Genomic DNA, 27781 nt, shown 5'->3' on the forward strand with positions numbered 1-27781 from the left:
GGAGGTAAATTTGTCCCTCTCCTGCTTGTTGTATTTGCCTTCTCAAATGCAAAGATGAGCAGAGGAGGAGAAGCAAGGAATTGACAGTGAGACCGCTCCCAGGCTTGGTCAAAAACGGGTTGAGAAGTTGTAGATCCCTTATTTTAGACTTTCTTCTTTTCCTCTTTGGTAAATTATCTCTTTAAGGAAGACAAAAGCTCATATGATGAGAGAACAGCAAGGGGGTCAGAAACAGGCTCAATGAATTTATTATATATTCTTTCATTTTTATTTTGCCAAATAGTTATCCAGTCCCTGCTGTGCCCAGGCACTGTGGAAAGTATTTCTATATCTATAACTGCTATATAACTATATAAATGATATTTAGTTACAAATTAGATTCTCAAGTAATCTCTGCCCTTAAAGGAGCTCACCATCTAGAAGGGGGATATTATTATACTAGTAAGTCTACACAGTAGGGTATAGTAAGTGCTCTAAGAATGTGGAGGAGGGGAGAGAGAAAGAGTATTTCTAGTCTCCAAGAGGATGGGGAAGAAGGTAGGCATCCAAAGAGAACTGATGGGGGAAATGACACCTGGACTGGATATGGGCAGAAGATGGTCAGTTGGCCTTATAGACTCCTGGGAAGTCAATTAATGTCAACCAAAGCAGAGATCAATTCCCTCTCTTTTCTCTCTGCTCTTCAGAGAGCTGTTTGCTGTCTTGCAAAATCTCCTTTGCTTTCCCCTTTTAAGGCTGCCTTTGCTGTTTCCTTGAACTGGATTTCATCTGGATGCAAATTCAAAAGGAGCAAGAGGGTAATCTGCTTTTAGGTAGTCCCAGGAGATGGGCTGCTGAAGGCTGGGCAGAGCAGCACATCAAGTTGGCTTGATGAGATGCGTTAATTCAGAGAAGTTGGAAAGGTCCCAGAGTGGCTTGGGTGCAGAAAAGCAAGTAAATGATCCAATCAAATTTTGCCTTCAGATTCATTCAAAACACCTGGATAGAAGTTACTGGGACAGAAAGCCTGGATGCAAGAGCTCTTTGCTGTGCAGAGTCTCTGGCCTTAAGTTGTCTGACTCTCTTAAAGTTGAAAAGCTGTACTCATAGATAATAATTTTTCCATTTGTGAAGCCATCTTACACCCAGAAACAAATTCAAGTTGACTTTCAATAAGATTTACTCTTCTTTTGGGCCTGCTTGCCCACCCTCTCTTCTCCCTTCCCTCCCCTCCCGTCCCTCCCTCCCTTCTTCTCCCTGCTCTCCCCTCCATTTTCCTTCCCTTCCCTTTCTTTCCTTCCCTTCCTTACTCTCTCCCTTCCTCCTTTATTTTGGCTTTGTGCAAAAAGATGTGAAATAAATGAATGAAAGATATTAATAATAGCCATGCCATTGCCCTTGACAGGAAAGAAATCATCTTCCCCAATGTGACCACAGTAGCTTTCATCCTGGACAGGATCTCCCCACAGTGAGGAAGCCCCCTGACTTCACAGGTACATATCAGATAACACCTAAGGCTCTGATGTGGACAAACCACCAAGTCTGGGCTGGAAGACATTCCATCAAGCCATGCTCTGGGGCTCTTTAGCAAGTTTCAAGCTCTGTTTTAGGGAAACCACAGGACCCTGGTGTCTGATGGGAAAAATATTTTGTGTGTGTGTGTGTGTGAAAGAAACTACAAAATGTCAGCGGTGGAAGGAACAAGGAAGAACAAGTGGCTCAACCATCTTATTATGCAGATAAGGAAACCTAGGCCTGGAAGAGTTAAATGATTTGCTCTAGCTCCTGACAATTAATTATAGGTACAGCTGGGATGAGAATCCAGAAAGGGGTGGGAAATGACAGTCATGAATATTCTTCCTCTCCCAAGTACAGCATTCAAATAGTGCCTCTTTGTGGTTAGCTGCAAAATGCTAAATATTTCCCTCTTTCCAGAGTCAGTAGAAACAAGTGGCGTCCAAACCAACTGCTCTAAGTGTGCTTCGCTCTACTCAGTGCAATGAATAAGATGATGGCCCTGCTGGTATGCTGTCAGCTGACAAAGCTTCTGGCAACTCAGGCATCATGCGTCCTTAGTACTATGGATTTGGTAGGAAGGGGGCTGAGCAGGGACTTGGGGACCCATTTGCTTGGTGGTTCAGGCTAACGAAGTAGAGTGAGGTTCTGACACGGCTGGTTTGACGGTCCAAAGAGATTGCCTGCTATTTATCAGTGATTGGCCTTGCGCCTGGGATTTGCATTGTATCATAATATGTATTTATAAAAGTATAATATAGAGTAAACATATAGATTACATAAAGTATATAAAATTATGTGTGAGAAATATTTTACTTTTTAATTTTTGAGGGAGCATGCATACTTGAATTATCTAAATTAAATAAATATATGATATCCCTTGACTGCAATTCATGTTTTTAAGAGGTTGAAGATTAAAGTCAACATGTATGAGACTCTCTGCCATAAGAGAACAAATCCCAGCTTAGCTCAGGGCCTGGTGTGTGCATTCAACAGTAATGGCTATTTTTCCTATTTTGGCAATTGAGATTCAGTAGCCAAGAGGGTGGGCTATTGTTCTCTAGAGAATCTGTATTTAAGTGACAAGATCCCAGCCCTGAAGACTGGCAGGAGGATGACACAGCATACCAATTTCCTGCCAATGAAGTACCAGTTTCCTGCCAACGAAGGGTTCAATAATGGTCTCATCTTACAAGGGCATCAGTGATGGGGAATTGTCAAAACTAAGGAGAAGGCCTCAACCTGAAGCCTGTTGCTGGTGCTGTACCATTGTGGTAGGTAGGGGTAGAAGGTGAGCAACCAGGAGTCCGGAACACGCCAGACACCCAGAGCTCCTTGAGAACACTGCATTATTTTGAGCTGTTCTGCAAAAAGGGGCCCCACAGGAGGCCAATATTGGAAGCCAGCAGCCATGGCTGAGCATAGGTCCCAGGTCTGAGAGGAGGAGCTTTAAATTCGCAGTCCATCTGAAAGAGACAGGGGCATAGGGGAGAGCTGTGGAGGGACTGAAGCATCAGGAGTCCAGATATGATCTGGAAGCCCATAATCTCTACAGCTCATTGTTTTTGGCATCATTTTTCCTGTAAGGAGATGAACAGTGGGCTTTCCAGTGCATTTGAAACCCAGGAGATTGAACATTCCAAAGGATTCCAGTGCTGAAATGATAAGCAGGGGTGGCTCATCTTCAAGAACACACTAGAAACAAATGATAGCTATGCTCCAGGATGACAAAGACGGGGCTGATGAAAAGCACTTATTTCTGCCTAGAGGCTGAGTTGTATACTCCAATGTAACTTTATTCAGAAGAAACTATCAGTGGATAAACTATCCCCCAGGTTTTTAAAAGGTAGCAAATTTTACTATCTTTAAAATAATCATCCTTGATAAGTGAAGAGTTGATAAATGAGCTCAATCTGCATATCACCTTGTAAGAGCAAAGCTGTGTATAATTACAAGATTGCTCTGGGGGCTGTTGCTTTACTCTGGTGAGTAGAAAAGGCAATGCCTTGTGAAATGGCAAGCTAAGGCTCTTGTGGTTTAGCAAAAGAAGGAATTTCATCTCACCCATTGCTCCCTTTGCTTTATCACTGGGGTTGCCAGAGCAATTCCCAAAAGAGAAACATAATATTCTTGACTCTAATTGAATGAATCCAGTCATTACCTTTTGAGATGCCATAGGACTTTCTTTTATATGCACCCACACACAAAGTTGCTACAGAGGAGCTACTGATACAGTCATATTTAAGAGATGGATGGTTAGATTATTCAAAATCCACTGATAAGACAGAAATCACGATGAGAGGAAGGGTAAATGTAAGTAGAATGAGATAAACAAAAATCTCAAAGAAAGGTGAAAGTAGCCACAGAAATAATTGTATCTGTCATCCACCGCCATTTACTGTGCATTTCCCCTTCTTATACTGAGCTCCTCCATGAAACCATTTTCTCAGCTTCTCCGTTCTTTGTGCTTCATTATTCATCAGACTTTCTCTTTTGGCCTATTGGATTCCTCTTTTGAAACTGCTCTCCCAGTGGAAAAATGATGAAGGCTCTAGAATCCATCCTTATTTCACAATCAGAACCAAGACCAAGGGCCTCAAATACAACTCTTTTGGGGAACCATTATTAGAGGTATGAGAAAACATTATAGAACTAAGGCTCTTTAATTATTTTTTGAGGGATGGGCTTCAGCACAACATCCACTCCTTCTCATGGCCCACCCTTTCCATTTTAATGTGAGCCTGTTCATTCTATATTGAAATTGGATTATGTACTTTGCTAAAATGTTGATCAAATGATTGTGATATAATTTCGTAAATTGCAAAGTGCTGTCTACAACTGTGCCTGAGTCTCCTATACTAAAATTCTTTGGGAACTGAGTGGTCCAGGAAAGCAATTGCTTGATGACATTCTGAGAGCCATTTAGAAGGCCCCATTTCAACCCAGAAAACATTGCTCTTAAAATTATATCACCCCAAGCCGGGCGCGGTGGCTCAAGCCTGTAATCCCAGCACTTTGGGAGGCCGAGGCGGGCGGATCACGAGGTCAGGAGATCGAGACCATCCTGGCTAACACGGTGAAACCCCGTCTCTACTAAAAATACAAAAAAAAAAAACTAGCCGGGCGCGGTGGCGGGCGCCTGTAGTCCCAGCTACTCGGGAGGCTGAGGCAGGAGAATGGCGTAAACCCGGGAGGCGGAGCTTGCAGTGAGCTGAGATCCGGCCACTGCACTCCAGCCTGGGTGACAGAGCAAGACTCCGTCTCAAAAAAAAAAAAAAAAAAAAAAAAAAAATTATATCACCCCAAACAAGATGTAAGTGGAGCCATTTTTACTTGGTGTTCTCTTTAGACACTTGTAGCAGGCACTTGTCTCCTCAAATTTATTCTTTCTTTCTTTTTTTAGTAATAGACTTTCCCTGAATTTTTGCAGGGCACATGTTGTTCATAAAAAAGACTAAATTTTACAGGTGACCTATGGCTGTATGTGGCCATATGGCTAAATTTCAATCAGTGGAAGTTAAGTAGATTTCTCATATCTTACTTTTATGGCTGAGAGGCAAAGTGAAGGTAGGAGCTGAGGCAGCCATTTTGGGCCAAAAGAATAACCACTGGATGAGATTTGCTCGATGTGAAAGAAAAGAAAATGCAGCGTTGTGGTGAAGAGTGTTGGGCCAGGAGTCAGAATATCTAGAATGTTCTAGTCACTTTGCTCACTAACAAGGACATATGACTTTGAGAAAGCCATGCAATTTCTAGAGACTTTGAGCAAGCTGTATAATTTGTCATGCCTTTCGGTATCCTCATATACTAAATGAAAGCATTATGAAGTGCTCTAACTATTTCAGAGGGTTATTGTGGGGACTCAGTGATATCTTTACATAGAAGCTATTTAAAAAGCAGAAGTCAATTTAAAACTCAGTAGGTTATGGCTGATACAATTACAGGCAAAATAAACTTTGTCCTATTATGTAAAAGCAGGCATTTTGATGAAGACATCTCATAGAAAAAGCTTCTCAGCTCAGTCTTCTAGAGTATTGCTCATTCAAGAGTGACAGTATCAGCAGAAATCATTTATTTCTAAGGCCCTAAACTTTCCCAAATTATTGGCAACCTTCTGATAATCCTATACTTCACCTTGCAAAGAAAGTTCCTACTGTCATCAGCCAACATATGGATTTCCCATTTTGACAAATTTGATGAAGAAAATTATTCTGCCAGGAACCAGACAGATGTATAACAGCAGTACCAGTATGTGACAAGTTGGTTGTCATGGTGGATGTCTGCGAACCTGTTTTGTGAAGTTCAAATGGAAGACTCTTAATATTGTAAAGCTTGTTGTCAGTTGTCTGTGATTCTGCTCAACAAATTAGCTCTAGTTTCATTTCAGAATGATCCCATTCATCCTTCATATACCCAACAAGATGCTCACACTACTGATGCTCACAGAGACTCCTGAGCATGGTATCCCAAGGCTGAACACATTACCTCACTTTCTGCATATATCTGAGGGCACAATTGAGCTTCACCCAATTTTGGACCTTTTTATCACTGTCACTGAGGTGTCACAAGATAGCTTTCTGGAGCAGAAATGCAGTGGAAAGGATTTTACATGGCTCATAACAAGTCCAGGCAAAACCTCTTAAAATGGGCAGTTCCAAGAGCAAATAGAAAATCACTGCTGAGGTCTTATAATATCATATCTGTTACTTGTTCCTAAATGATTAAATGTATATATTGATATTTACATGAGTTTTTCCACAAAGTCACCCTGTTGAGAGTTAAGGATAAGACCTGGCAAAGAACTTGCTAGAGGACAAAAGAAAAGAGACATCAAAGTAATATAATGATTGTCATAACCACTGCCATAGCCTCAAAACTAGACATAGACTTGAAGAATCTTAGACAATAAAATGGATGATTTCTTTTTTTAAATTTGGCACAGAAACAAGATTGCTGAAATACCTCATTACTCTAGTTGGACATATGCTGCAAGTGTCATTCTGCTAAAAGCGGAGCATCTGGTAAATTGTTGAATTGTCTTGTTGATAATTTCATAGTTTAGAAGTTAGAGTAAGCAATTAGGCAAATTTCTACTTGATTCTAAATCCTGACCAACAAAGAAGAACTGGCTAGTAATGGGAAAGTGATAGACATTTTGGCATAAATTGACCACATCATCTTGAAATTGGTGCTATGAAAGGAAGATTTAGTAGTCTAGTATAGTCAGGGACATATTCTAAAATTTATTAAAGAAGATTCATATAAACTTAGGCAAATATATAATTAAATAGTAGATGTATTTTAGGATGTCTACCTCAACAACAGCTCATTTTTTTTCTGAGAACTTTGTCCATCAAGGACCCCATCAATGACAGCATCCATTAGTGACTTGAGACCAAGAGATTTGCCTAGGCCACCATGTTTATACCTTGTAACTTTCATCAGGGATGACTTCTTACTCAAAGCCAGCCAATGGCTGAGCTGGCTAACTGTAAGCATTTAGTTGGAAAACTCTACAGATGGAAGATTAGAGAATCAGAGATGGATTCTGTAACATAGTAAAAGTCAATCCCTGCTGAAGTTATAAGGGAGCTGAGACTAAGAGTAAGTCAGGAGAGCTCATTTGTAAAGAGAAGAATGGAACAAATGACAGATGGCAGGGAGGTGTAGAAATGGGGATGGGGCAGGAAAGTTAGAATGCAAAGCTACACAAGGATGAAATCTTTGTATATTTTACTTATTAATATAGGTGTCCCTAAGTATCTGTTGATAGGGAAGGAAGGGGAGAGAGATATCTCTATCAGTACTCAGTTACAGACTCTTGAGTTCCAAGTTTGAGGCCCTATGAGACATCCACCTGGACTTTGCTTTATGCCCATGGGTGTCTGATTGTCAAATGCACTCTATCAATCACTGACTCATCTTTTTGGGATTGTTTTTATTTTTTAACTTGAACTGGTTAGAGTGGGTATTTCTGTACTGTAACCAGAAGATCTTGAATCTTGATGTGACAGAGACTCTAAAAGAGAATACACAGTACTGATTTTCACTTTAAGGCCTCTCCTCTGAATCTCAGCTAAGCAAATGCTCTGGCCTGCAGTTCTCCATCATTCCGTCCTATGGCCAGTGCTTTAGGAAGCCTTCTTCCAATAGGGAATCATTTGTAATCTGTTAAGCAAGACATTCTTGGCAGCCAGTAGCCTAATCATGATTCCTTTAAATAGTTTTTTCCCATGTCCTTTCCTAATTGAGCTTCTACTGTTCAGACAGGCATTTATATAATATCATTCTCCCAAGTCTTTGATCAGACACTGTGTTTACAGAACTTGTTTTTTAAGCCTTTTTTCATCTCAGATGGAATAATCCAGAAAACCACAATTTCTCCATTACAAGGCTTCAAAGTCCAAATGAGTCAGCCCGACTGTTAGTGACACCAGAACTGGGCAACCCAGAATCTCTGTTTCCAGAGCACAAATGGGTGTGTCATTCCACGTATCACTGAAGATTCCACATCCTCTCCTGAAATGTAGCAGGAGGGGACACAAATATAGTTACACTATTCTCTTAATCTTTTCACCAAACTCTTAGATTGTATTTGTTGATGATACCAAGTTTGGAGATATTTCCTTAATGTAAAAAATGTGAAAGTAACTGACTCTTTTTCTGTTATATCTTCTTACTGTAGGCCAAAGATTTGTATTCATTTAGAAAAGGTAGACTGGAAGATGGGCCTCAGTTTTCATGTCTGTAAAATGGTGATATTAACCTAGTTAATAGTCTCTATGTTTCCTTCATTTCTGATTACTTCAAACAATGTATTAAAATTAAATTAAATTAAATAGCAAATGGAAAATGGCAGCTATAGCCCCAGTGGGTATGGTCTACCCAGGTCTGTCAAGATTAGAACCACGTGGATTTAATTTATTTGGGAAGGAAACAGGCTGCTGATCAGAGCAGTGGATTTGCTTGATGGGACTTTTAAAAAAAGATGAAAAAGTGACAAACTGAAATGTATAAATCTAGTCTGATAGGTTCAGATAATTTAGAGCTAAACCATGTCACAGGTCACTGTCCAGCTATGCTGGGAAAGCCAATGGGAAAAGAATCAACCTTTTTGTAGCGATCTGTAATTCCTGTTCAGATTCTTGTTTCCTTCCCAGAATGTTCCCCCAGTGAGAACTCTGACCCCTTCAGAACCAACCTGGTGAGTGTGTGAAGCAGTTCTCAGTTCTTTTGATTGGTCCAGTTCTGTGTTTTGTTACAAGCATTGCACAGCTACTATCTGAAAAGGAATCTACCTCTTTATGGGAACATACAGCTGCTGCTGTTACCATACCATCTATTTTCCTTTAAAAAGCCCTGTTTGCTCTACAGTTTATAGAAACTGACATTTGAAGAGATAGTGTCAGCTTGACCCTTCAGTTATCTGAAAAGAAGAAAATCAAGTCTGTCTTCTCTGTTTCTCCTTCCTCCCTCTTTTATTTCCTAACTTCCTTCCTCTTTACTTACTTTTCATCAACTTATATGGCCCAGCACTCCTGGAATTCTCTGTAAAAAGAAATTCAATCCCTTAAGAAAAGCATTGTAAAGGAAAATTTGGACAAGTAGAGAATTTAAAAATTGTTTACCAAGTGGAAGTAAAAGGAAGTTGATTGCTATACTCTGGCTGGCCCAGTCTCCATAAGGTGACAATGCCTAGAGACTAAACACAAAGATCTGGTATGTTTAGACATGTTTAGTAAGTTGTTCTTGGTATTGATTCAATGCAAGAAGGTACATGGATGTTTGCTAGTTGGAAAATCTCTAAAACTTGCACTCTCACCAAGACACAATAGGCAAGACATCCAAGCCTTGACACCAACTCTCCTCCAACCCAGCTCATTTCAAATGCATGCATTGCACCTTACCAAGTCCCAGAGGCTCTGGGTACCAAAGAAACCAATGCCATGACAAGGATGGTCAGCTTGGAACCAAACCCTGGGAGACAAGTGGAGCCCTGCACACTTGTGACCGATATAATGAGCCACTGGATGGCACTGTGGGTCCATGCAAATGTGTATGGAAGGCCATTTATCTTTCTTCTAAAAAGACTGTTTAGCCTTGACAGGTAATTTGGCACATTTTGTGTTGAAATGTGCCAAATGATTTGGCAAATATTTCGCTTACCTCTGAAAATAGGCACACCTGCTGTTCTGGCCTTCAGGGAGATGGAGGAGGGTGGCTTTTCCCCCCAACTCCCTTGTCGCTGCTAATTTCAGAAGTGAAAACAAGATTTGGTCAAAGATACATAGGCCAACTCCATTTTAAATGTAGTATTGTGTTTTAAAGAAATACAAAAAAGTTTGTCAAGGTTGGTTTCTTATGAAACCAATCTCTTCAGTCTAAAGGGGATATCTTTTCATCTCATCAATGCTATTTGCCTAGCCAGTGGCTGGTTCATCTGGCTCATGACCAGATGGAATGGGATTTGGTTGGAGAGCTATGTCCTCTACTGGTCCTCCAACCATGAACATCTAGGAATATTTGTTTGCAAACTTTTCTGTTCTAAAGAATTATCTCCCCAATACGTAGTATGTTTAGTAACAAGAAAGTGAAGCAATGGGAGAATGTCTCATACCAAACATTTGAGCTGGCTTTTGGCCATCTTGAAACCACTGCTTTGCCATACATGATGGCGACGACAATTGTACACAGGCATTCCCATTCCTATGGTAGAACCCAGATGACAGGCTGAGGCATCCCTAAGACAGCCTGCATGTCAGGCCAAGTTCCTGGTGCACTAGGTTTAACTGTACCTCCCATATTATTTTCTACTCCGAAAAGCATATTGGAGTGAAAATGAATAAAAATGGTGTTGTTATTGATATAACTTTGAATCTAATTTTGTAAGTGATTAAACATTTGCAAATCTAATTACTGTAGCTAATCATGACTAAACAATGATTTGGGACCACTTCCCGAGGGGCCAACGGACATATTGAGAACAGGTTGGGAATAGGCAGATTAGAAAGGAGAGATTCAGAATTCTTCTTTTTAAGTACTGTCTTATCACTTATTGACTAGTAAAAAGCATATCTCACTGTGTGAAATCCACTACTCTTTTGAAATATATCAAGAGAGAATGGTATTACGGCACGATTCTCGTTTTGAATTCTGAGATTTGGCTTCTAGCTCCAGGTCTACCAATATGAGTTGTGTGACATTAGGCGAGTCATGAAACCTTTACCCTGTTTTCCTACCTAAGCCTAAGGAAGGCAATTCAGATGAGCTCCTATGGCTACAAAATATTGAAATTTTCTTTAGTTTAGGCAGCCTCAACAAATATAATCTTAGTGTATGCTAAGGTGATATATAGTGATAGCAAAATAGGTTATTTGTTCAAATAAAATCTAAACTATTTAACAGTTTTCCTGAACACAATACCAGTGTAATAAGGAAAAGAAACTCTTCTGGTACTAAGATATTTTATGCAAAATAATGTATGTATGTCTAATGATGTGTATTTGCATTTTGTACTTAGCTTAAGAGCTTCAGGGAAGATAGTTCACAAATTGTTGTTTTGTTCTGTAGATGCCTTTTTTTTTCTTTTGCCTGTTCTTCTGTATCATGGAACTATAGTTTCCTTCCATGTGAAGATCATTATGGAGGCTGAAGGAGACCTTGATAAGAGGGGTTTCTGTGGATTCTTGGGCAAAAGCCCCACTGGAGCAGGATGGCAAGAATGGACAATGAAGAAGGGTTGACAGCAAGTGTGGACCACTATTATGAGGTGTTGGTTATAAAAGGGGCAAAGAGAAAGTTTACAACTGATATGTGGAATCTAGGGGAAGATTCTCTCTCTCTCTCTTTTTTATTTATTTATTTTTTAACAAAGGATGACATTCTCAGACTCACCACACACAGCAGGAAACTGTGGAAACACTTATTCAGAAACATACCTGAAGTTCTGACCAAAAGAGAGCTCTGATTGTAAATCTTGACTCAATGGCTTTTTTTTCCTGCAAAGTTAGCAAGGCTTCATTTAACAGAGCATTTCAGAACTGGCAGATAGTATCATTCAGTCCTCTCACTAAACTGGGGAATCTGAGGCTCAGATAAATGAGATCTGAGATTTGCTCTCAGAGCAGTGTTGGGTAAGGATTAACAAAATGGCTTTGGGGCCAGAAATACCTTGGTTTGAGTCCCAACAATTCTACTACTTGTTGGCTATGTGACCTCAGTCTTCTCATCAGTCAAGTGTGGGGATTGTACAGTATTTCACAGATAAGCCTCCTGAAGGGACCTTTTCTTATAGGGTTTGTTGTAAAAATAAACTGAGATAAGACTAGCAAAGTGCTTAGTGCAATACTGAATATGTGACCACAGCACGCATGAATATATGTTAGCTAATATTATTATTGCCATATAAGCATTTACATGCATGGAAATAATATAGTACAAATTTGCATCCATAGAAGTTTTTTTTTTAATGTCATGGGGATTTCTGCAAATGGAATGAAATAAACACTATAAAAGGCACACAGGCCACATTGTTTAGTCTAAACCTTGCTTAAGTATATGACCAGCTGTAGTCATCCTATTCAAAGATTGTTACCCATGACTGACTCAAGTCTAGGCACTCTTCAAAGTGCCTATTTGGCTTGCTGATGTGGAATCACTATCTTCCATGCAAAAGCCTCAGAACTGCCTCCCTGCTGTCTGGATGTTGTCTACCTTTTTTCTCTCTCTTTTTCTCTTTCTCTTTTTCTCCTTGTTTTCTCTTTTGAAGTCAGCCATGAGTTTAAGAAAAGCTGGTTGTGGTTGAGGGCTGCCAGGTGGCTGATGGGAAGTATAGCCAATCCTCTTTCAACAGTTTCAATTCGCTGATGAGAAGTATAGCCAATCCTCTTTCAACAGTTTCAGAATTGACTCACAGGAATGAAATGAGAGAGACATGTATGTAAGACAGGAAAAAGGAGGGGGGCACAGTAGAGAAAGCCAGCCCTCCCCAGGCCCTCCCCAGGCCCTCCCCAGGCCCTCCCCAGTCCCTGATGTGTGCTGTAAATATCTGTTTGTCTCGAGACTTTATGACCGAGAACCCAAAAGCAAATGCAACAAAATCAAAGATAAATAGATGGGACTTAATTAAACTAAAGAGCTTCTGCACAGCAAAATAATAATAATCAGCAGCAGAGTTAACAGACAACCCACAAAGTGGGAGAAAATCTTCACAATCTGTACATCAAACAAAGGACTAATATCCAGAATCTACAAGGAACTCAAGTGAGCAAGAAAAGAAACCAAACAATCCCATCAAAAAGTGGGCTAAGGACATGAGTAGACAATTCTCCAAAGAAGATACACAAATTGCCTACAAGCATATGGAGAAATGCTCAGCATCACTAATGATCAGGGAAATGCAAATCAAAACCGCAATGTGATACCACCTCATTCTTGTAAGAATGGCCATAATCAAAAAATGAATAAATAATAGATGTTGGTGTGGATGTGGCAAAAAGGGGAAACTTTTACACTGTTGATGGGAATGTAAACTAGTACAACCACTATGGAAAATAGTGTGAAGATTCATTAAAGAACTAAAAGTAGATCTACCGTTTGACCCAGCAATTCTACTACTAGGTATCTGCCCAGAGGAAAAGAAGTCATTGTACAAAACAGATACTTGCACACTCATGTTTGTAGCAGCACAATTTGCAGTTGTAAAAATATGGAACCAGCCCAAATTCCCATCAATCAACGAGTGGATAAAGAAAATGTGATATATATATATATATGATATATATATGTACACACACACACACATACACACATACCATACACACACACACACACACACACACACACATACCATAAAATGGAACAAAATAATGGCATTCGCAGCAACCTGGATGGAATTGGAGGTTGTTATTGTTTTCTCTCTCTATATTTTTTTTAATTGAGACAGAGTCTCAGGCTGGACTGCAGCAGTGGCGGGATCTTGGCTCATTGCAACCTCTGCCTCTCAGGTTCAAGCAATTCTTCTGGCTCAGCTTCCTGTGTAACTGGGACTACAGGCACATGCCACCACACCCAGCTAATTTTCGTATTTTTAGTAGAGACAGGTTTCACCACATTGACCAGGTTGGTCTTGAACTCCTGACCTCAAGTGATCCACCTGCCTTAGCTTCCCAAAGTGCTGGGATTACAGGCATGAGCCACTGCGCCCAATCTGGAGACTAGTATTATAAGTGAAGTAACTCAGGAATGGAAAAAACAAACATCGTATATTCTCACTCATATGTGGGAGCTAAGCTATGAGGATGCAAAGGCATAAGAATGACACATTGGACTTTGGGGACTCTGGGTGGGAGGTGGCAAGGGATAAACAACTACAGATTGGGTACAGTGGACACTGCTTGAGTGATGGGTGCACTAAAATCTCAGAAATCACCACTAAATAATTTGAACTTATTCATGTAACCAAACACCACCTATTCCCCCAAAACCTATTGAAATAAAAAAAAATAAAGTTAAAAATAAAAGATGTTTGCCTCTAGCAGGCCTGCTAAACATGATCTCTGATTCTGTCAGAGCCATTGGGTAGGTGCCTACCTTTGTTGTCAACCCTTAGACCAGGCAGTATGAGGTTATCAGAGACTCTGTTTATAATAGTCAAGGTAGCTTAGAATGTGTTTTCTCTCTCTTGGGGACTTTTTTTTTTCCCTTGCAAATTCCCAACCACTACTTTGCTTAACCTCATTTCCTATGTTGGTTTTTCCTCGCTGGAGATGAGCAACACAGGCCTGAATTAAAACCAGCATAACAGCACAAGTTAATTGGAGTCTGAAAGGATCAGGACACTTGAAACTGGGCTTGATAAACCCCCACAGGGTTTGGAAGTGAGTCTTATGGGGACAGAAAAAATCTGGTTTCCATTGCCTCAGGATCCACTTACCAACTTTCTATAGTGATCTCTGGACTATACCTGAATGCTTAGTTTTAAATAAACAATATGTTTATGCCTGTGCTTTACATATACTGTTTGAAAGAGTGGTTGAAATGCAAAAAAAAAAAAAAATTATAATCTTTCTAGCTACTGACATAAGCTGTAATATAGTAGAAAAAAGCAAGAATGTTGGCTTTTGTTTCTTTGCTGGAGCTGACATATATTTATGTTTTTCTTTTTCTCATTTAAATATATCAAAGAAGTGTCTTACCATCTATTAGTCTTGCTCTGATGTACCCTTCATATTCTTTTTTTTTTTTTTTACCTTTTCTAAAATATACCTTCCTGATAAAATGTAGTATACGACTAAAGAGAAAGTCTTCTAAGCTTCAAGCAGTAAGAAATTTAATAAGAAGCTTATTGGAGACTATCACAACATGAATAGGAACCACTAGCCTGGGCTTCTGGGTAATGAGAAATAGAACTGTTAACCTTTAGTCTATCAGCTGAATTTTGGCTCAGGATATAATGACACAAAGTCATTACCCCCTGAAGGTCCATGGTCTTTGGGGAAATGAGTGTATAGTGGTTTCAGCTCTGTCCCTAACAGTCCACAGTCTTCATCAGATGGGCTGCCATTACAATTAAAGTTAATTGTCACTATTACAGCCAAGAACAGGGATTGAATGAGATGGGAGAGTGAACTACTTTGCCCGTACTGCTAAAGGTAGTCCCTGAGCAGCTAAGAACTGTTCTTCTCCCAGGGTGATAAAAAACGTGTTTTGGAAATTTAGAGAAAAATGAACGGAAGACATGAAAGTGTCTGTTCATATGTTCAGTCACAAAGTCTTGCTTTTCACATAGAATAATGTTTTAATAGCAGGTGTCATTTCAAATTATGTTTGATTAAAGTCTCATCTGTGTTCTAACCATAAAAGAGGGAATGGAAAATCAGCTATTCTACTTCTAATGAGAATCAAGTATCTTTTTCAAAGGGTTCCATTGAGTCTGAGTTCTTTAAGATGGTAGATTTACTTTAACAATTACTTATTTGGTCAACAAGAAATCAATGCTGGCTCTTCAAAAGTGCCTTCACTGGAGACTCTTTTAAAACTGTATTTGGACATTTTAGAGAAATGGTTTGTCCATTTCCTTGTTTATTGTAGGTTATATTTAAGGCTCAAATAGCAACAGTGGTGTAGTTTCAGAATAAAAGGGGTGGCTGGACACAGGCTGGATTCATGCCTGTAATCCCAGTACTTTGGGAGGCTGAGGTGGACAGATCACGTGAGGTCAGGAGTTTGAGACCAGCCTGGCCAATATGGTGAAACCCCGTTTCTACTAAAAATACAAAAAAAAAAAAAAAAAAAAAATTAACTGAGCGTGGTGGTGTGCACCTGTAGATCCAGCTACTTAGAAGGCTGAGGCAGGAGAATCACTTGAACCCTGGAGACAGAGGTTGCGTTGAGCTGAGATCGTGCCACTGCACTCCAGCCTGGGTGACAGAACAAGACTCCATCTTAAAAAAAAAAAAAAAAAAAAAAAAAAGAACAAAAGGCAAATTTAAATATAAATAGTGGATAGAAATAATCCTAACCTCTTTTCTTCACATATTTATAAAAGATGTTTCCTTCACTTTAACCTTATCCTGCAAAACACCACGAAAGATTGTGGACAACTTCTCTTCCGATTGATGTTTCTAAATTGGTGACATGCAATTACCTTCTCCATATTCACTCTGCTGAATAAGCTGAATTTTTAAATTATACACTTGTAGCTGGTTGAAATCTTCCTTATGTATAAAATGGATGTTAAGTGTCTTGAGAGTTGATTTTAAGATGTTTAATTATTTGCTCTCCTGACAGGCAAAACTAGTGTTACTGGAAAATTCTTTAAAAAGATTACTGTTATGCTAACCATTTCCTCCTGATCTTTGGAATCATTCCTTGATTGTGTCTCCTGTTCTTGTTCTACTGTTACTGGAGTGAACTCCTACCAGTGAGAAATTCTGGCTATGAATTCAAGAATCCAAGAACCAAAGACGCAGAGTTTGAAAGTAGTCAGGTAGTAGGAGTGGGATGGGTGGGATTTTGTGATGTGGTAACGTACTTGTTGATCATATTAATTTTGTAAGACAGCCTGATATAACTGGGTAAATCACAATGTGTTCTGGTACAAGAGCTTGAGAAATAGTAGCAATTGAGTCATTCAGGTGTTTGTTTGTTTATTTGTTTGTTTTGAAATTGGTCAGTTGCGAAAAGCAAAGTCATCACTTGGAGCACAGTTTACAAGTGACATGAGCTCCCATATCTTACCCTCAACACATCCAACCAGGGTGAAACTGGCTGGAACTTAAGGGAGATGTGGTGATTTCAATGAGAGAAATTATGCTGATCCTAAGTGCTTTAGTTAGGGTCTTACAGAGAAACAGAATTAATAGGATAATTATCTATCTATCTATCTATCTATCTATCTATCTATCTATCTATCTGTCTGTCTGTCTATCTATCTATCTATCTATCTATCTATCTATCTATCTATGAGTATATTTATTATGGCAATTGGCTCATATGCTTATGTAGACTGAGAAGTTCCACCATCTGCCATCTGCAGGTTGGAGAATCAGGAAAGCTGGTGATATAATTCAGTCTGAGTCTGAAGACCTGAGAACCAAGAGGAAGAGAGAACACAGTTGTAACTTTTAGAGTCTTAAGGCCTGAGAACCAGTTCTGATGTCCAAGGATAGGAGATGGTGGATGTTACTCAGTGGATTGGATGATGCCTACCCACATTGGTGAGGAGGAATCTTCTTTACTTAGGCTACTGATCCAAATGCTAGTCTCTTCCAGAAACACCTTTACAGACCACCCAGAAACAATGTTCTACCAGCTATCTGAGCATTCCTTAGCCCTGTCCAAGTTGACACACAAACCATCACACCAAGATACTCAAACAGATACATAGAAGGGAGTAATTCAGGAACTCAGCAGGCAAGGTTGGAGGGAAAGCTTGGATTTGGAAGGTATACAGTTATGAGAGATAAAGAAGCCATATGTTTGGGCAAGTTTGTCCATGAAGAACATAGAAAGGAAGATCAGATGACTGATAGTGGTTCCCTGGGGCACAGCTGCATTTCAAGGGAGAGCAAAAGGGTGAATGAAGAGAAGGAGCAGCCACCAGGAAGACAAAGTGTCCCTAAATCAAAAGAAACAGTTTCAAGCGAGGTGGGGTGGCTCACAGCTGTTATCCCAGCATTTTGGGAGGCCGAGGCGGGTGGATCACTTGAGGTCAGGAGTTCAAGACAAGCCTGGCCAACATGGTGAAACCTCGTCTCTACTGAAAATACAACAATTAGCTGGACATGGTGGTGTGTGCCTGTAATCCCACCTACTTGGCAGGCTGAGGTGAGAATTGCTTGAACCCAGGAGGCAGAGGTTGCAGTGAGCCAAGATAGTACCAGTGCACTCCAGCCTGGGCAACAGAGCGAGACTCTGTCTCAAAACAAACAAACAAACAAGCAGAAAAACCGTTTTAAGCAGGAAGAAGTGGCCTATAGTGTCAATACTACTGAGAAGTAAGATAAGCATGTGAATGTGTTGTGACTCTAGGGTCAGGAAAGCAGTGTTGTGGCATCTTGGAGCAGAAGCCACACTGCAAAGTGTTAGAAATTAGTGGGAGGAAAGAAAATTTGGCTGTGAAGGGAATTAAGGAAAAGGGAGGTAATTGGAATGGTATTTGAGGTTAAAATCCCATTTCTTATGTTTTAAAGAATTGAGAGGGCTGAGATTGATTATATTTATTCTAAGGAGTCTAGCCTGTGTATCAGGAGGAGAGATCGAATGTATAGGAAAGAGAGTCAGGGACCAAGGGAGCAAGGTCCTGGAGGTGGTGAACCTGTGACCAGATGGATGGAGGACCTCCAGAGGCAAGAAGGAATGCCTACCCCAATGCCTGGGTTGGTGCGAGGGAAACAAATGTAGGAATTGATTTACATACATTTGTGGGATAGGATAGAAGAGGGAGAGTCCTACAATTTTTTTTTTTCCAGCAAAGAGAAGTTATGGTTTTCTGCAGAGAATAAGAGAGGAACTGGAAATGAGGAATGTTCTTAAAAGGTCAAAATCTGCAATAACCACTAAGGGCAATGGGAGAGGAAACTAACTAGACAGACTAGATAGGTGGAGGTAAGGCCTTTACCTGAGTCATGTCTGTGGCTGAATAAAGTAATTGCACTGAAGATACTGAAGCCAATTAACTGTACTTTGTTTCCCAAGCATGGCATGTACCCTCAACTAATGTCACAAAGGTGTGCTGTTGAACAAAAGAAGGAAGCAGATGAGAAGCTATGGAAGGCTCTAGAGCATTTGGGAGGGAGAGGCAGCAGGTAAAGAATGGAAAATGGCTCAAGATGATATTCAATATGTACATCTCCTCCTGGCAAATCATTAGTTTCATCTTGTATTTGAAGCACAGCATCACTAAACTTTGTCTTTCTGTCAAAATAAGAACTCGTCCCATAATTTAACGAGGTAAAATTGTCACATTACCCCAACTGTGCAGTTTTTCCACGATTTTGTGTGCTACCACCCCTAATCCCATGTAAAAAAATCACTTTTACCGGTTTGATTTTGGTGACCAAAGGAACTCGGTTATTCCATGAGTCTTCAAAATGACTTAGCCGTTTTGGTAATCATTGTATTGAGAAGATATTTTCACATTTTATGCTAAATTTTAATCTTTGTTAGAATTTCTGTATCTTTTCAATTGTTAGAGTTTTTTAAATGGAATTCTGATGGAGGGATTTCCATTTGCTTTGATTGGGAGAGCGACTCGTGGAAAACTTCTCTTTCTTTCTAAAGACCTTTGTTACATGGCTAACACTATTCACATATGCCCTGTGTATAGTCTCTTTAAAATTTATGGGAGGTCAAAGAATCTTTTAAAACAAAGGCAAATGAAACTATTTGCCTATTTTCTCTTCTTTGTACAATCTTTGTACTAGATGAAGTTTTCTAACTGTTTAAGTTCTCATTCTCAAGATAAAGTAGGGAAAGTGGCATTGAACTAATCCATTCTTGAAAACATCTTAACATTATAAGCAGAACAAAGTGGTACAAAATGTATTCAGCCTCACGGATTTCTCTAGATTGTAGCCAGAATAGAAAATGGCAGAATGTATTAATTCCTAAGATAAAATTATAATGAGAACAGAAAATGGTGTGAGATGAATTAATATAGTGGCAGGCTTCGGTCTGCAGAGCAGGGTGCTCTCTAAATATCACACTGCAGCACTTTGTAGTCAGCCTCTCTCTTGTAATCTATATTTTAAAGATGCTCTAAAGATAAAGCTAGACCATATTCTCATCTCTAGCAGCACTGCCATCTCTGGACATAGAATAGCCTCAGGGAAGTGGTGAATGAACTTACCTTGCAGGAACAAAGGAGATTTAAGTTAGATACCAGGAAGATTTTTATTACTGGGAACATACACTGACATGCTTCCATCACTAGCAGATCACCTTTAGGTCTGGTGCCCAAGGAAAACTCAGTTGAAGCAGTTGTGGTTATAAAAGAAAATTTTGCTTTTTGCAAACAAAACAAAACAAACCCAACGTATTTTGCATAAAGAATTATTTGGTGTTTTCTGTCATTGCTGCTAGGGGGTCAAGGTTTTAAACAGGGATAGCCACATTTTTTCCTGGGGTGACTTTCAAAAGGGTATTGCTTCAAGTATGTGTTTAGAACTAGATAATCTTTTACAGTATCTTTTACTCATATTATAAATATACTTGTTCGTCGACCCAGTGTCAATTTGGGGAGAGAGTTAGTACATGCAGTCATGTACCTGCAGTGTCATTCAGATGCATATTTTTAGAAGCTTTGTACTATACTGTTCAATGAAGGCAAATGTGTCCCAATAATAAGCAACTGAGACTCACAGCTTCAAACACTTCAAAGGTGACTGAAAGCAGAAGCCACAGTGGAAAACCCTGAGTGGTTATACTGGAACTTTGCAATGTCTAATAATGCTTGCCCCATGTAGCTTTGCATCCTCCAAGACCTGATCTGATTGCAAATTTTTAATCAGGAAATCTGGTCTTTGAATCAGAATGGCTTTGCCGATTTGATCGACAGCAATGTTGTTCTTGTTTTGAATTTTCATGATGCAGGAAATTTGGGTCCAAATGTTTCCCACTCTGCATTAATACTGCTGCACGTGGCATGGCTAGGTAATCCAAACTATGAATTAGAGGTTTTAATAACATCAGAGTAAGGCATTAGCTGTACTGTCTTATCATGGCTGGTTGAGATTTCAGAAGAAATCTACTAACTCTGTGATAATAAGCAAGAGTGAATTGTGAATTACCAGAATATGTTAACCCCAAATGATGTTGTGACCTAGGCTTAAGCACTTTTTATTTTCTCTTTTCACATATTGACTGCCAGCACAGTTCTGACATAATCTCTTTAAGCAAACCTGGTAGCTCATGACTGTACTTTTCCTGGGACAAATTCCTGCCCCACAACCCATCTCCCCGTCCTCGAAGCAGGCGTCGTCATCTTAGAAGTACCTTGGAAATGAAAGAGCTTATTTCTTCACAGACCTCTGACCTATCTCTAAATATTCTACCAATATTATTGTAGCCTCTCTAATGTTTGATTAAAGGGAGAGAGACTCAGAGAATTAAAACCCAAAATTGCTTTATTGCTTTACGATTTGAGAAATCAAAACCTTTAAACAAATAGTGCTTTTGAACTTTTACTTGGGAAACCGAAGTGAAGCAGCCTCTCTTTCTAGAGAAATGTGACCTTAAATGTATTCTCCCAACTATTTGCATGGCCAGTATGTGTAACATTTGCATTTTCTTTTTAAACCATAATAAGGAGAATTAAAACCCTATGATTAAGCATTTAACATAAAATTTAAAGGTCATGGTTATTCATTAGGGAAGTATCATGTACTTAAAATTCAATCAGATTTCAAATAGACTTCTTTTTTTCAATATACAGTTGCATGTCATAGATTTGACATTTCTGTCTGTCTTCTTTGTCTTTCCAACATGGTGTATAAGATTTTATTCATACCTGTAGCATTTTAGGGAAGGAAGAATAAGTTTTTCCAAGTTTAGTGTGGGCTGCTTTTCATTTCCCTACAGGATTTTCAATTCTCCTTTTCTCCCTTCAGTTGCTTTCGGCTGAACAGAGAATAGTATATGATAAGCATGAGTTGTTACAATAAATTTGCCTACCTGCATGTAGCTTATGGTCTAGAAGGAAAGACACAATTCAGAAATAGACCTTTGTGTATATAAGACCTTTATATCTGATAAAAGAGTATAATAATTTAGCAGGAAATATTGAACATTTGAAAGCAGGGTTCAATGTAGATTCTAATCTTCTGCTGTGTTTTGCTATCTATTCCAGATAGATTAAAATAAAAATCATTGAAATAAAAATCATAAAAAACAAAAGGTGAATATTTAGCTATTCTCTGTATGGAGAAAGGATTGTCTACATTTGGAAACAAGAGAAAAATGATATAGAGAAAGAAAATAAATTTGACTAATATTTTAAATTGGATTTAAAAGAGATAAGAAACAAAAACATTTGTCACAATAATGAAAAAGTATAAACTGTTTATTATATAAAGAGCTCATTCAAATCAATATGCAAACAAGACAGCAATAAATAAGCAAAGGGAGAAGACAAATTAGAAAAGAGAAAACTCAAGGGTCCAAAGTGAAAAAAGGATTTAACTTCACAAATGTGCAAATAAATACAAAGTAAAGCTATAATAAGTTACCACTAAATAGCGAAGATTATAATAGAGGCAATATTTGGTGATGGCAATAGTAAAGTGATCCCAACCTCAAAAAAATGTAAAAATGGCTAGAAAAAGCATGCCAAAATGTTAATGGTGGTTGCCCGGTGTTAATGCATACTTCAGATCCTACTGATGAGAGTCGGCATGGGTGTGGTCTTCCTGTGTATCAATTTGACCTATATCAAGAGCCCTAAAAATATTATGTCCATTGGGTCCTCAGTATGTTACTAGGTGGAAAAAGCAAATTGTGAAATAATTTTTTATAATACGATCCCTGATTTTTTAGAAAGAAGGAAAGGAAGGAATGATGGAAGGAAGAAGAGAAAGAAGGAATTGTGTGTATGCAGAGACAAATAGTGGTGATTTTGTTTTCTTCTTTAAATGTCAGAGTTTGTTTGTTTTTGCAGAGTTTATATTGCCATAAAAAAACAAAATTGTCTTTCAAAAGGAAGAAATTTGCAAAAAATGCTCATATCCTTTGACCCCTAATTCCCCATTTAGAACATCATCCAAAGAAAAAGGCAAAAATGTAGACAAAGATTTGTATACAAATATGTGGTTAGAAATGAAAACAACACCAGGAGACTGTTTAAAGAAATTTTGGAGCATAAAAGATAGACCATTATGCAGTTGTTATAAATTATATGTCAGGAGGGTTTTCAATGAAATGGTAAAATACATCTGACAAATTTTAAGCAAACACAATAAAGTAAAACAAGATATGAAATTGTTTATGAAGAAGAATCCCAACCTCAAAAAATGTGAAAAAGACTGGGAAAAAATATACGCTAAAAATTTAATGGTGGTTGCCCTTGGTAGATTAATTATGGAGGATTTTTGTTTTCTTCCTTATCTTTTGTTATGCTTAAAAACCCCAATTACGTAGTACCCATTTTATAAATAGGGGAGGAACACCCTAGATTTTTTAACTTCCCAAATTAAGTTATTTCCACAATACCAGAATACAACAGTTCTCTTCAGTAAGGAGCTTTGCTATCTTGCCTTAAACCGGAAATGATGAAGTATCAGAAAGGGGCCATGAAACCTGCATGCCATTAAGAAAATGAAATTTCTACCACTAATCATCAGGCATCAGTATCTTCTACCTCTTTTGTCCAATGACACATCTACCAGCTAATGTCCGTTATTTAGAATGACAAACTGCACAACTAAACACAACCAACCAGCAGTCCGCACTCAGCAGACATCATTTCTAAAAACACAGCCTCCAGAAGGCTGTTACGCTTTCTAGCAAGGATCAGTGGCATTGCCACATACAGTACCTTGGACGGCTGCATCACTGGGTGCCTTGAGTAATCGCTAGGTAAACATCCGAGCACCAATTGCAAAAAGATACTCCTGTGGGTAGTAAAAAATGTTCTCTATTTGCGAGTTGAGGCTTATGCCTGTGTTTTGGAGATACCTGAATTGGTTTGGCTCTTTTCCAATTACAATCTGTTTGTAATCACCCAGGGTCTGTAACATCAAGCAGTGTTATGAGGGAATTAATTCTTTCTATGTGACAGTTGTTAGTGTAATTCATGTCCTTGTTTTTAATTGCTGGATCAAATTACTTTGTAGATTATTTCATATTTCATCCCAAGAGAAAGGAATAGAAAAAAATGCACAGTGCCTGTGGTGACTTATTTGTTTAGTCTACCCAGAAAAAAAAAAAAAAAAAGCAGAATTAAAAAGATTGACTTTCTAAACAAAATGGCTCTTCTCTATCCTTGGAGTATATTTTGGATAATTTTAGATGGAAAGTTAGCCGAAGTACATTCTTCTTGTTTAAACACTCTTGGAACTAAGTTTATTTTTTTAACAGTTCTGCCAAAATAATGGCCATAAAGGTCACAAAGCAGTATCTCCTAATAAATACCTTGAAAAGGATTTACAATTCAATGCTCTTTCGTTAAAAGAAGCACCTTGAAGATAAGAAATTAATGAGATTTAGAATAATTTATTAAGGAATACCTAATAGACTCTCATGAGATTCAAATGTCAAGATGTTTAAAAAAACACAAAAGAAATTTAGCAAATGCAAATTATATTTGGTGGAAAAAAGACAAAGTGTATTTGAAAAATCTTATAAATGTTTATTTTTGCAGCACTGAAATTTAATCCTCGTATTTGAATACATGCCCGCTAGACATTTCATACGTTTTTGAGTCATACCCACTGAATGCTTTTCATCCTAATGTTTGGAATCTCAGAAAGAACCAGTAATGATTTCTAAGGTGTCTTATAAGGTGAGAGTTTACTTGCAGGCTGACAGGGAAGTAAAAACCCAGATAAGACAAGCTCACAGAACTGAAAAGCTATGGAGAAAATATATTGTTCTATTTATTTCCACTTTGTGATGAGTTGAGTTGAGAGCAAAATGTATTTATAACAATGGGACACTTGAAAAGAACTGTTGCTGTAACTGTCCAAGGCCAGCCAACATTCATATTGCCTCATAAATAGTCATCTTATAAAGTAGATCTGAGTGATAAACTAAAGAGGAATTATAGATCAGTGATCACTTAAAAGCAAGCAGCAGGGAAATTGATAAATACTGCCTGCTGCCTGGCAAATAAAAAACACAGTCATCATTAGAGAAGGAGCTGGAACTGCTGATTGCTGGGAAATTACAGCAATAGATAAATGAGCAGACCTACTCACTCGGGGCAAAGGTGCCTTGTAGTTCAGGTAACAAAGTACTGTCAACATGGAAAGGTCCTTGAAATAGGAGCTGAAACTGCTACCCCGAAAACAGAAGCCATATATACACACACAGTGTTGAAAAGCTGGCAGCCCTGAGTCCACTTGCTCAGACAGAGTGCTGAATGTATTATCACCACTCTCATCTTTGAAAGGGAAAAAAGAGATGTCCATAAAAATAAATGTCTTTTCCACCATTGGAACTGTTACATGATTGCAAAGAATTCCTGTGATCACCTATATCTTGTTATAAATCCAGTCCATTCTAGTCTATTATAGGAAACCAAGGTGATTATATTGGTTTAAAATTTGGTTCTGTTTCCCTATTTTAAAATATGTTGTTTGAGGCCGGGCATGGTGGCTCATGCCTGTAATCCCAGCACTTAGGGAGGCTGAGGTGGGCAGAACTCCTGAGGTCGGGAGTTTGAGACCAGACTGACCAACATGGAGAAGATCTGTCTCTACTAAAAATACAAAATTAGCTGGACGTTGTGGCACATGCCTATAATCCCAGCTACTTGGGAGACTCAGGCGAGAGAGTTGCTTGAACCCAGGAGGCGGAGGTTGTGGTAAGCCAAGGTCGTGCCATTGCACTCCAGCCTGGGCAACAAGAGCAAAACTCCGTCTCAAAAAAATACATATATGTTGGTTGTTTGCCTATATGTTGATCAAAAGAAGCAAGCTATGTGTTATGGGCTAAGTTGATTGATGTTTGAGGGTTTTCTAGCTACACTTGGGCCTCTACAAAGGAAATTTCCATTGTTAAACTGGTGTAAATGCGTATGAATAAATCCTTAGAAAGACAAGGCAAAAACATGGAGTGGCAAGGGCTGAATGCAGTGAAAGAGGCCTCTTCACCTTTGTGTTTCATGCCAATTTCATTCTGATTGGGGCAGAAAACCAGCTGAGGACTTAAAGGGCTGCTCATTTGTAATCGTAACTTACCTGTATGCAATGCATTTACAAGGCTAACTGACATACTCAGAACAGCACTGTGAAGTATGTGTTACTTTTCCCTTTACAAAAGGAGGTGGAGGCTCAGAGAGATTTGGGTCTTGCCCGTGACACCAGAAATGAAGTTGCCATTTTACCAGTTACCAACTCAGGTTTTCAGATTCTAGCTTCCAGTGTCCTCTCTCTATGTTTAGATATAGCTAAAACATTATTCCTCCCTAGTTTTATTCAAATAAAGACCTGTAAAAGAGAGTCAAGAACAGACATGTTGTTCTTTCTATGACTGTCTTTATCACAGACATTCATCATTCAAATAAGAGGAGTGCCTGCAAAATTATGCCTGGATTCCTCCCACTGCCTACACAGTACTAGTAGTCACATGGCCCTAGTCTACACAGGTGCTAGCAAATGTTGAGGAGTGCATGAAATATTTGCTGAATGTTCCAGTCTCTGTTACTCATGGATTAGCTCATTTAATATGCAGCTAATAAAGTCTGAGCCCTCACTCCACAGGCCATTGGAATTTCATTTATCTACTGGATTCTCCTTGCCAAGTAATTTCTGGGAATTCCTCAGTCTTGCTCACTTGTTGTACCACTCTCTCCTGGATGTCACTTGTCACCTCTACCAGCCCTCCTTTCTCCAGATGGCTTCTTCATAACCACCAGGTAAGCCAGCTCTTGCCAGCTCACACTTAACTTCTCTGAACTACATCAGCTCTCTACATTCCATTCTGCTATTCCGGCATGGACACATAGATTTCCTTTAACCTTACAGAGCATGCGTAAGACCAGATAGCAGTATCTGAAAAATTTCTTCAGACAGCTTGGGCATACTGCAAGAGAACTACAACACAGAAGAGGAGAATTGAGAGGTTAGCTCCACTCGTGCTTCTAGGTCTTGCCTTTTAAGAGCTGGTTTCCTTCTGGCTCTGATCCTTGTCTTGGGCTCCTCAGCCTTTCCATGTCCCTCCCTCTCAAGAGGACAGATGGGCTCCTGGCACTCAAAAGATAAGAACTTCCCTCCTTCAGCTTTACAGCCATTTTCTTCAGGAGCAAACTACTCTCACTCACAGTGTGTGGTCTGGCTCTGTGAGCTCAGACAGGGCAATCAAAATCTGACAGTAGATTTCCCAAGGTCTAGAGTATACCACCTGAAATAACACCACATGTGGGTTTTTGGTCCAGGGCAGACTTTGGCATGTCCCATCTGGTTTCTTTTAGATCCCTACCCCCAGCTTATGGTAAAGATATATCTCCCTGTCCATCCTCTCATCATCTGATTTTTGCTCCTGATCTTTGATGAGTAATTTTAAGATGGAACTTGTGCATGTGTTTGTGTGTGTGTGCGCTTGTGTATGTGTGTGCGCATGCATACATACATACATGCATCCCAAGATCAAAGAATGATGTGCAGAGACAACATATTTTAAAAACCAAATTTAGGAAACAAAAATCTTTGTAGGGGCACAATCTTGCTAAATATATACCAATTTGTACTTATAAACAAAATGTGTAATATGTCAGTTTGAGGCATTTACATCTAGATTAATTGGTGACAATTTTCTTCAAAAATGATGCGCGTATTTGCTTTACTTTTGGGTCAGAAGAGGATCCTTTCCAATTATTTTCCTAAAATGAAGTGTTTTCCAAAGGTAATTTGATGTCTTTACTGATAGAGATAGAAAATTGCTTGTAATTGTTAAAGAGCACCCTACTAGTGTTGCAGGACTTTCCTTAGTTCAGCTAAAGACAGGGTTCTTGTCCGTCCCACGGCCACCAAAATTTAGGCTCGCAGACAGTTTAAAGGGTGAGTAAAGCAGGGTTTTATTGGGTGAAAAGGGAAAAAACGGGGAAACAGGGATCCTCTGCAAGGCCAGA

At 39.1% G+C, this 27781-nt stretch overlaps 1 protein-coding gene across 1 annotated transcript in view; it reads left to right on the forward strand.

Annotated features, from left to right (window-relative positions):
* The window catches only part of LOC126956169 (uncharacterized), a 79063-nt gene that overhangs the window by 44304 nt on the left and 6978 nt on the right, over window positions 1–27781 (forward strand). Inside the window, 2 exon segments of the mRNA XM_050792998.1 lie at window positions 18028–18138; window positions 27125–27144. Of these exon segments, the coding sequence (XP_050648955.1) occupies window positions 18028–18138; window positions 27125–27144 (131 nt within the window).

The sequence above is a fragment of the Macaca thibetana genome, chromosome 6 (genome assembly GCF_024542745.1).
Source record: "Macaca thibetana thibetana isolate TM-01 chromosome 6, ASM2454274v1, whole genome shotgun sequence".
In the NCBI taxonomy this organism is placed as follows: Eukaryota; Metazoa; Chordata; class Mammalia; order Primates; family Cercopithecidae; genus Macaca; species Macaca thibetana.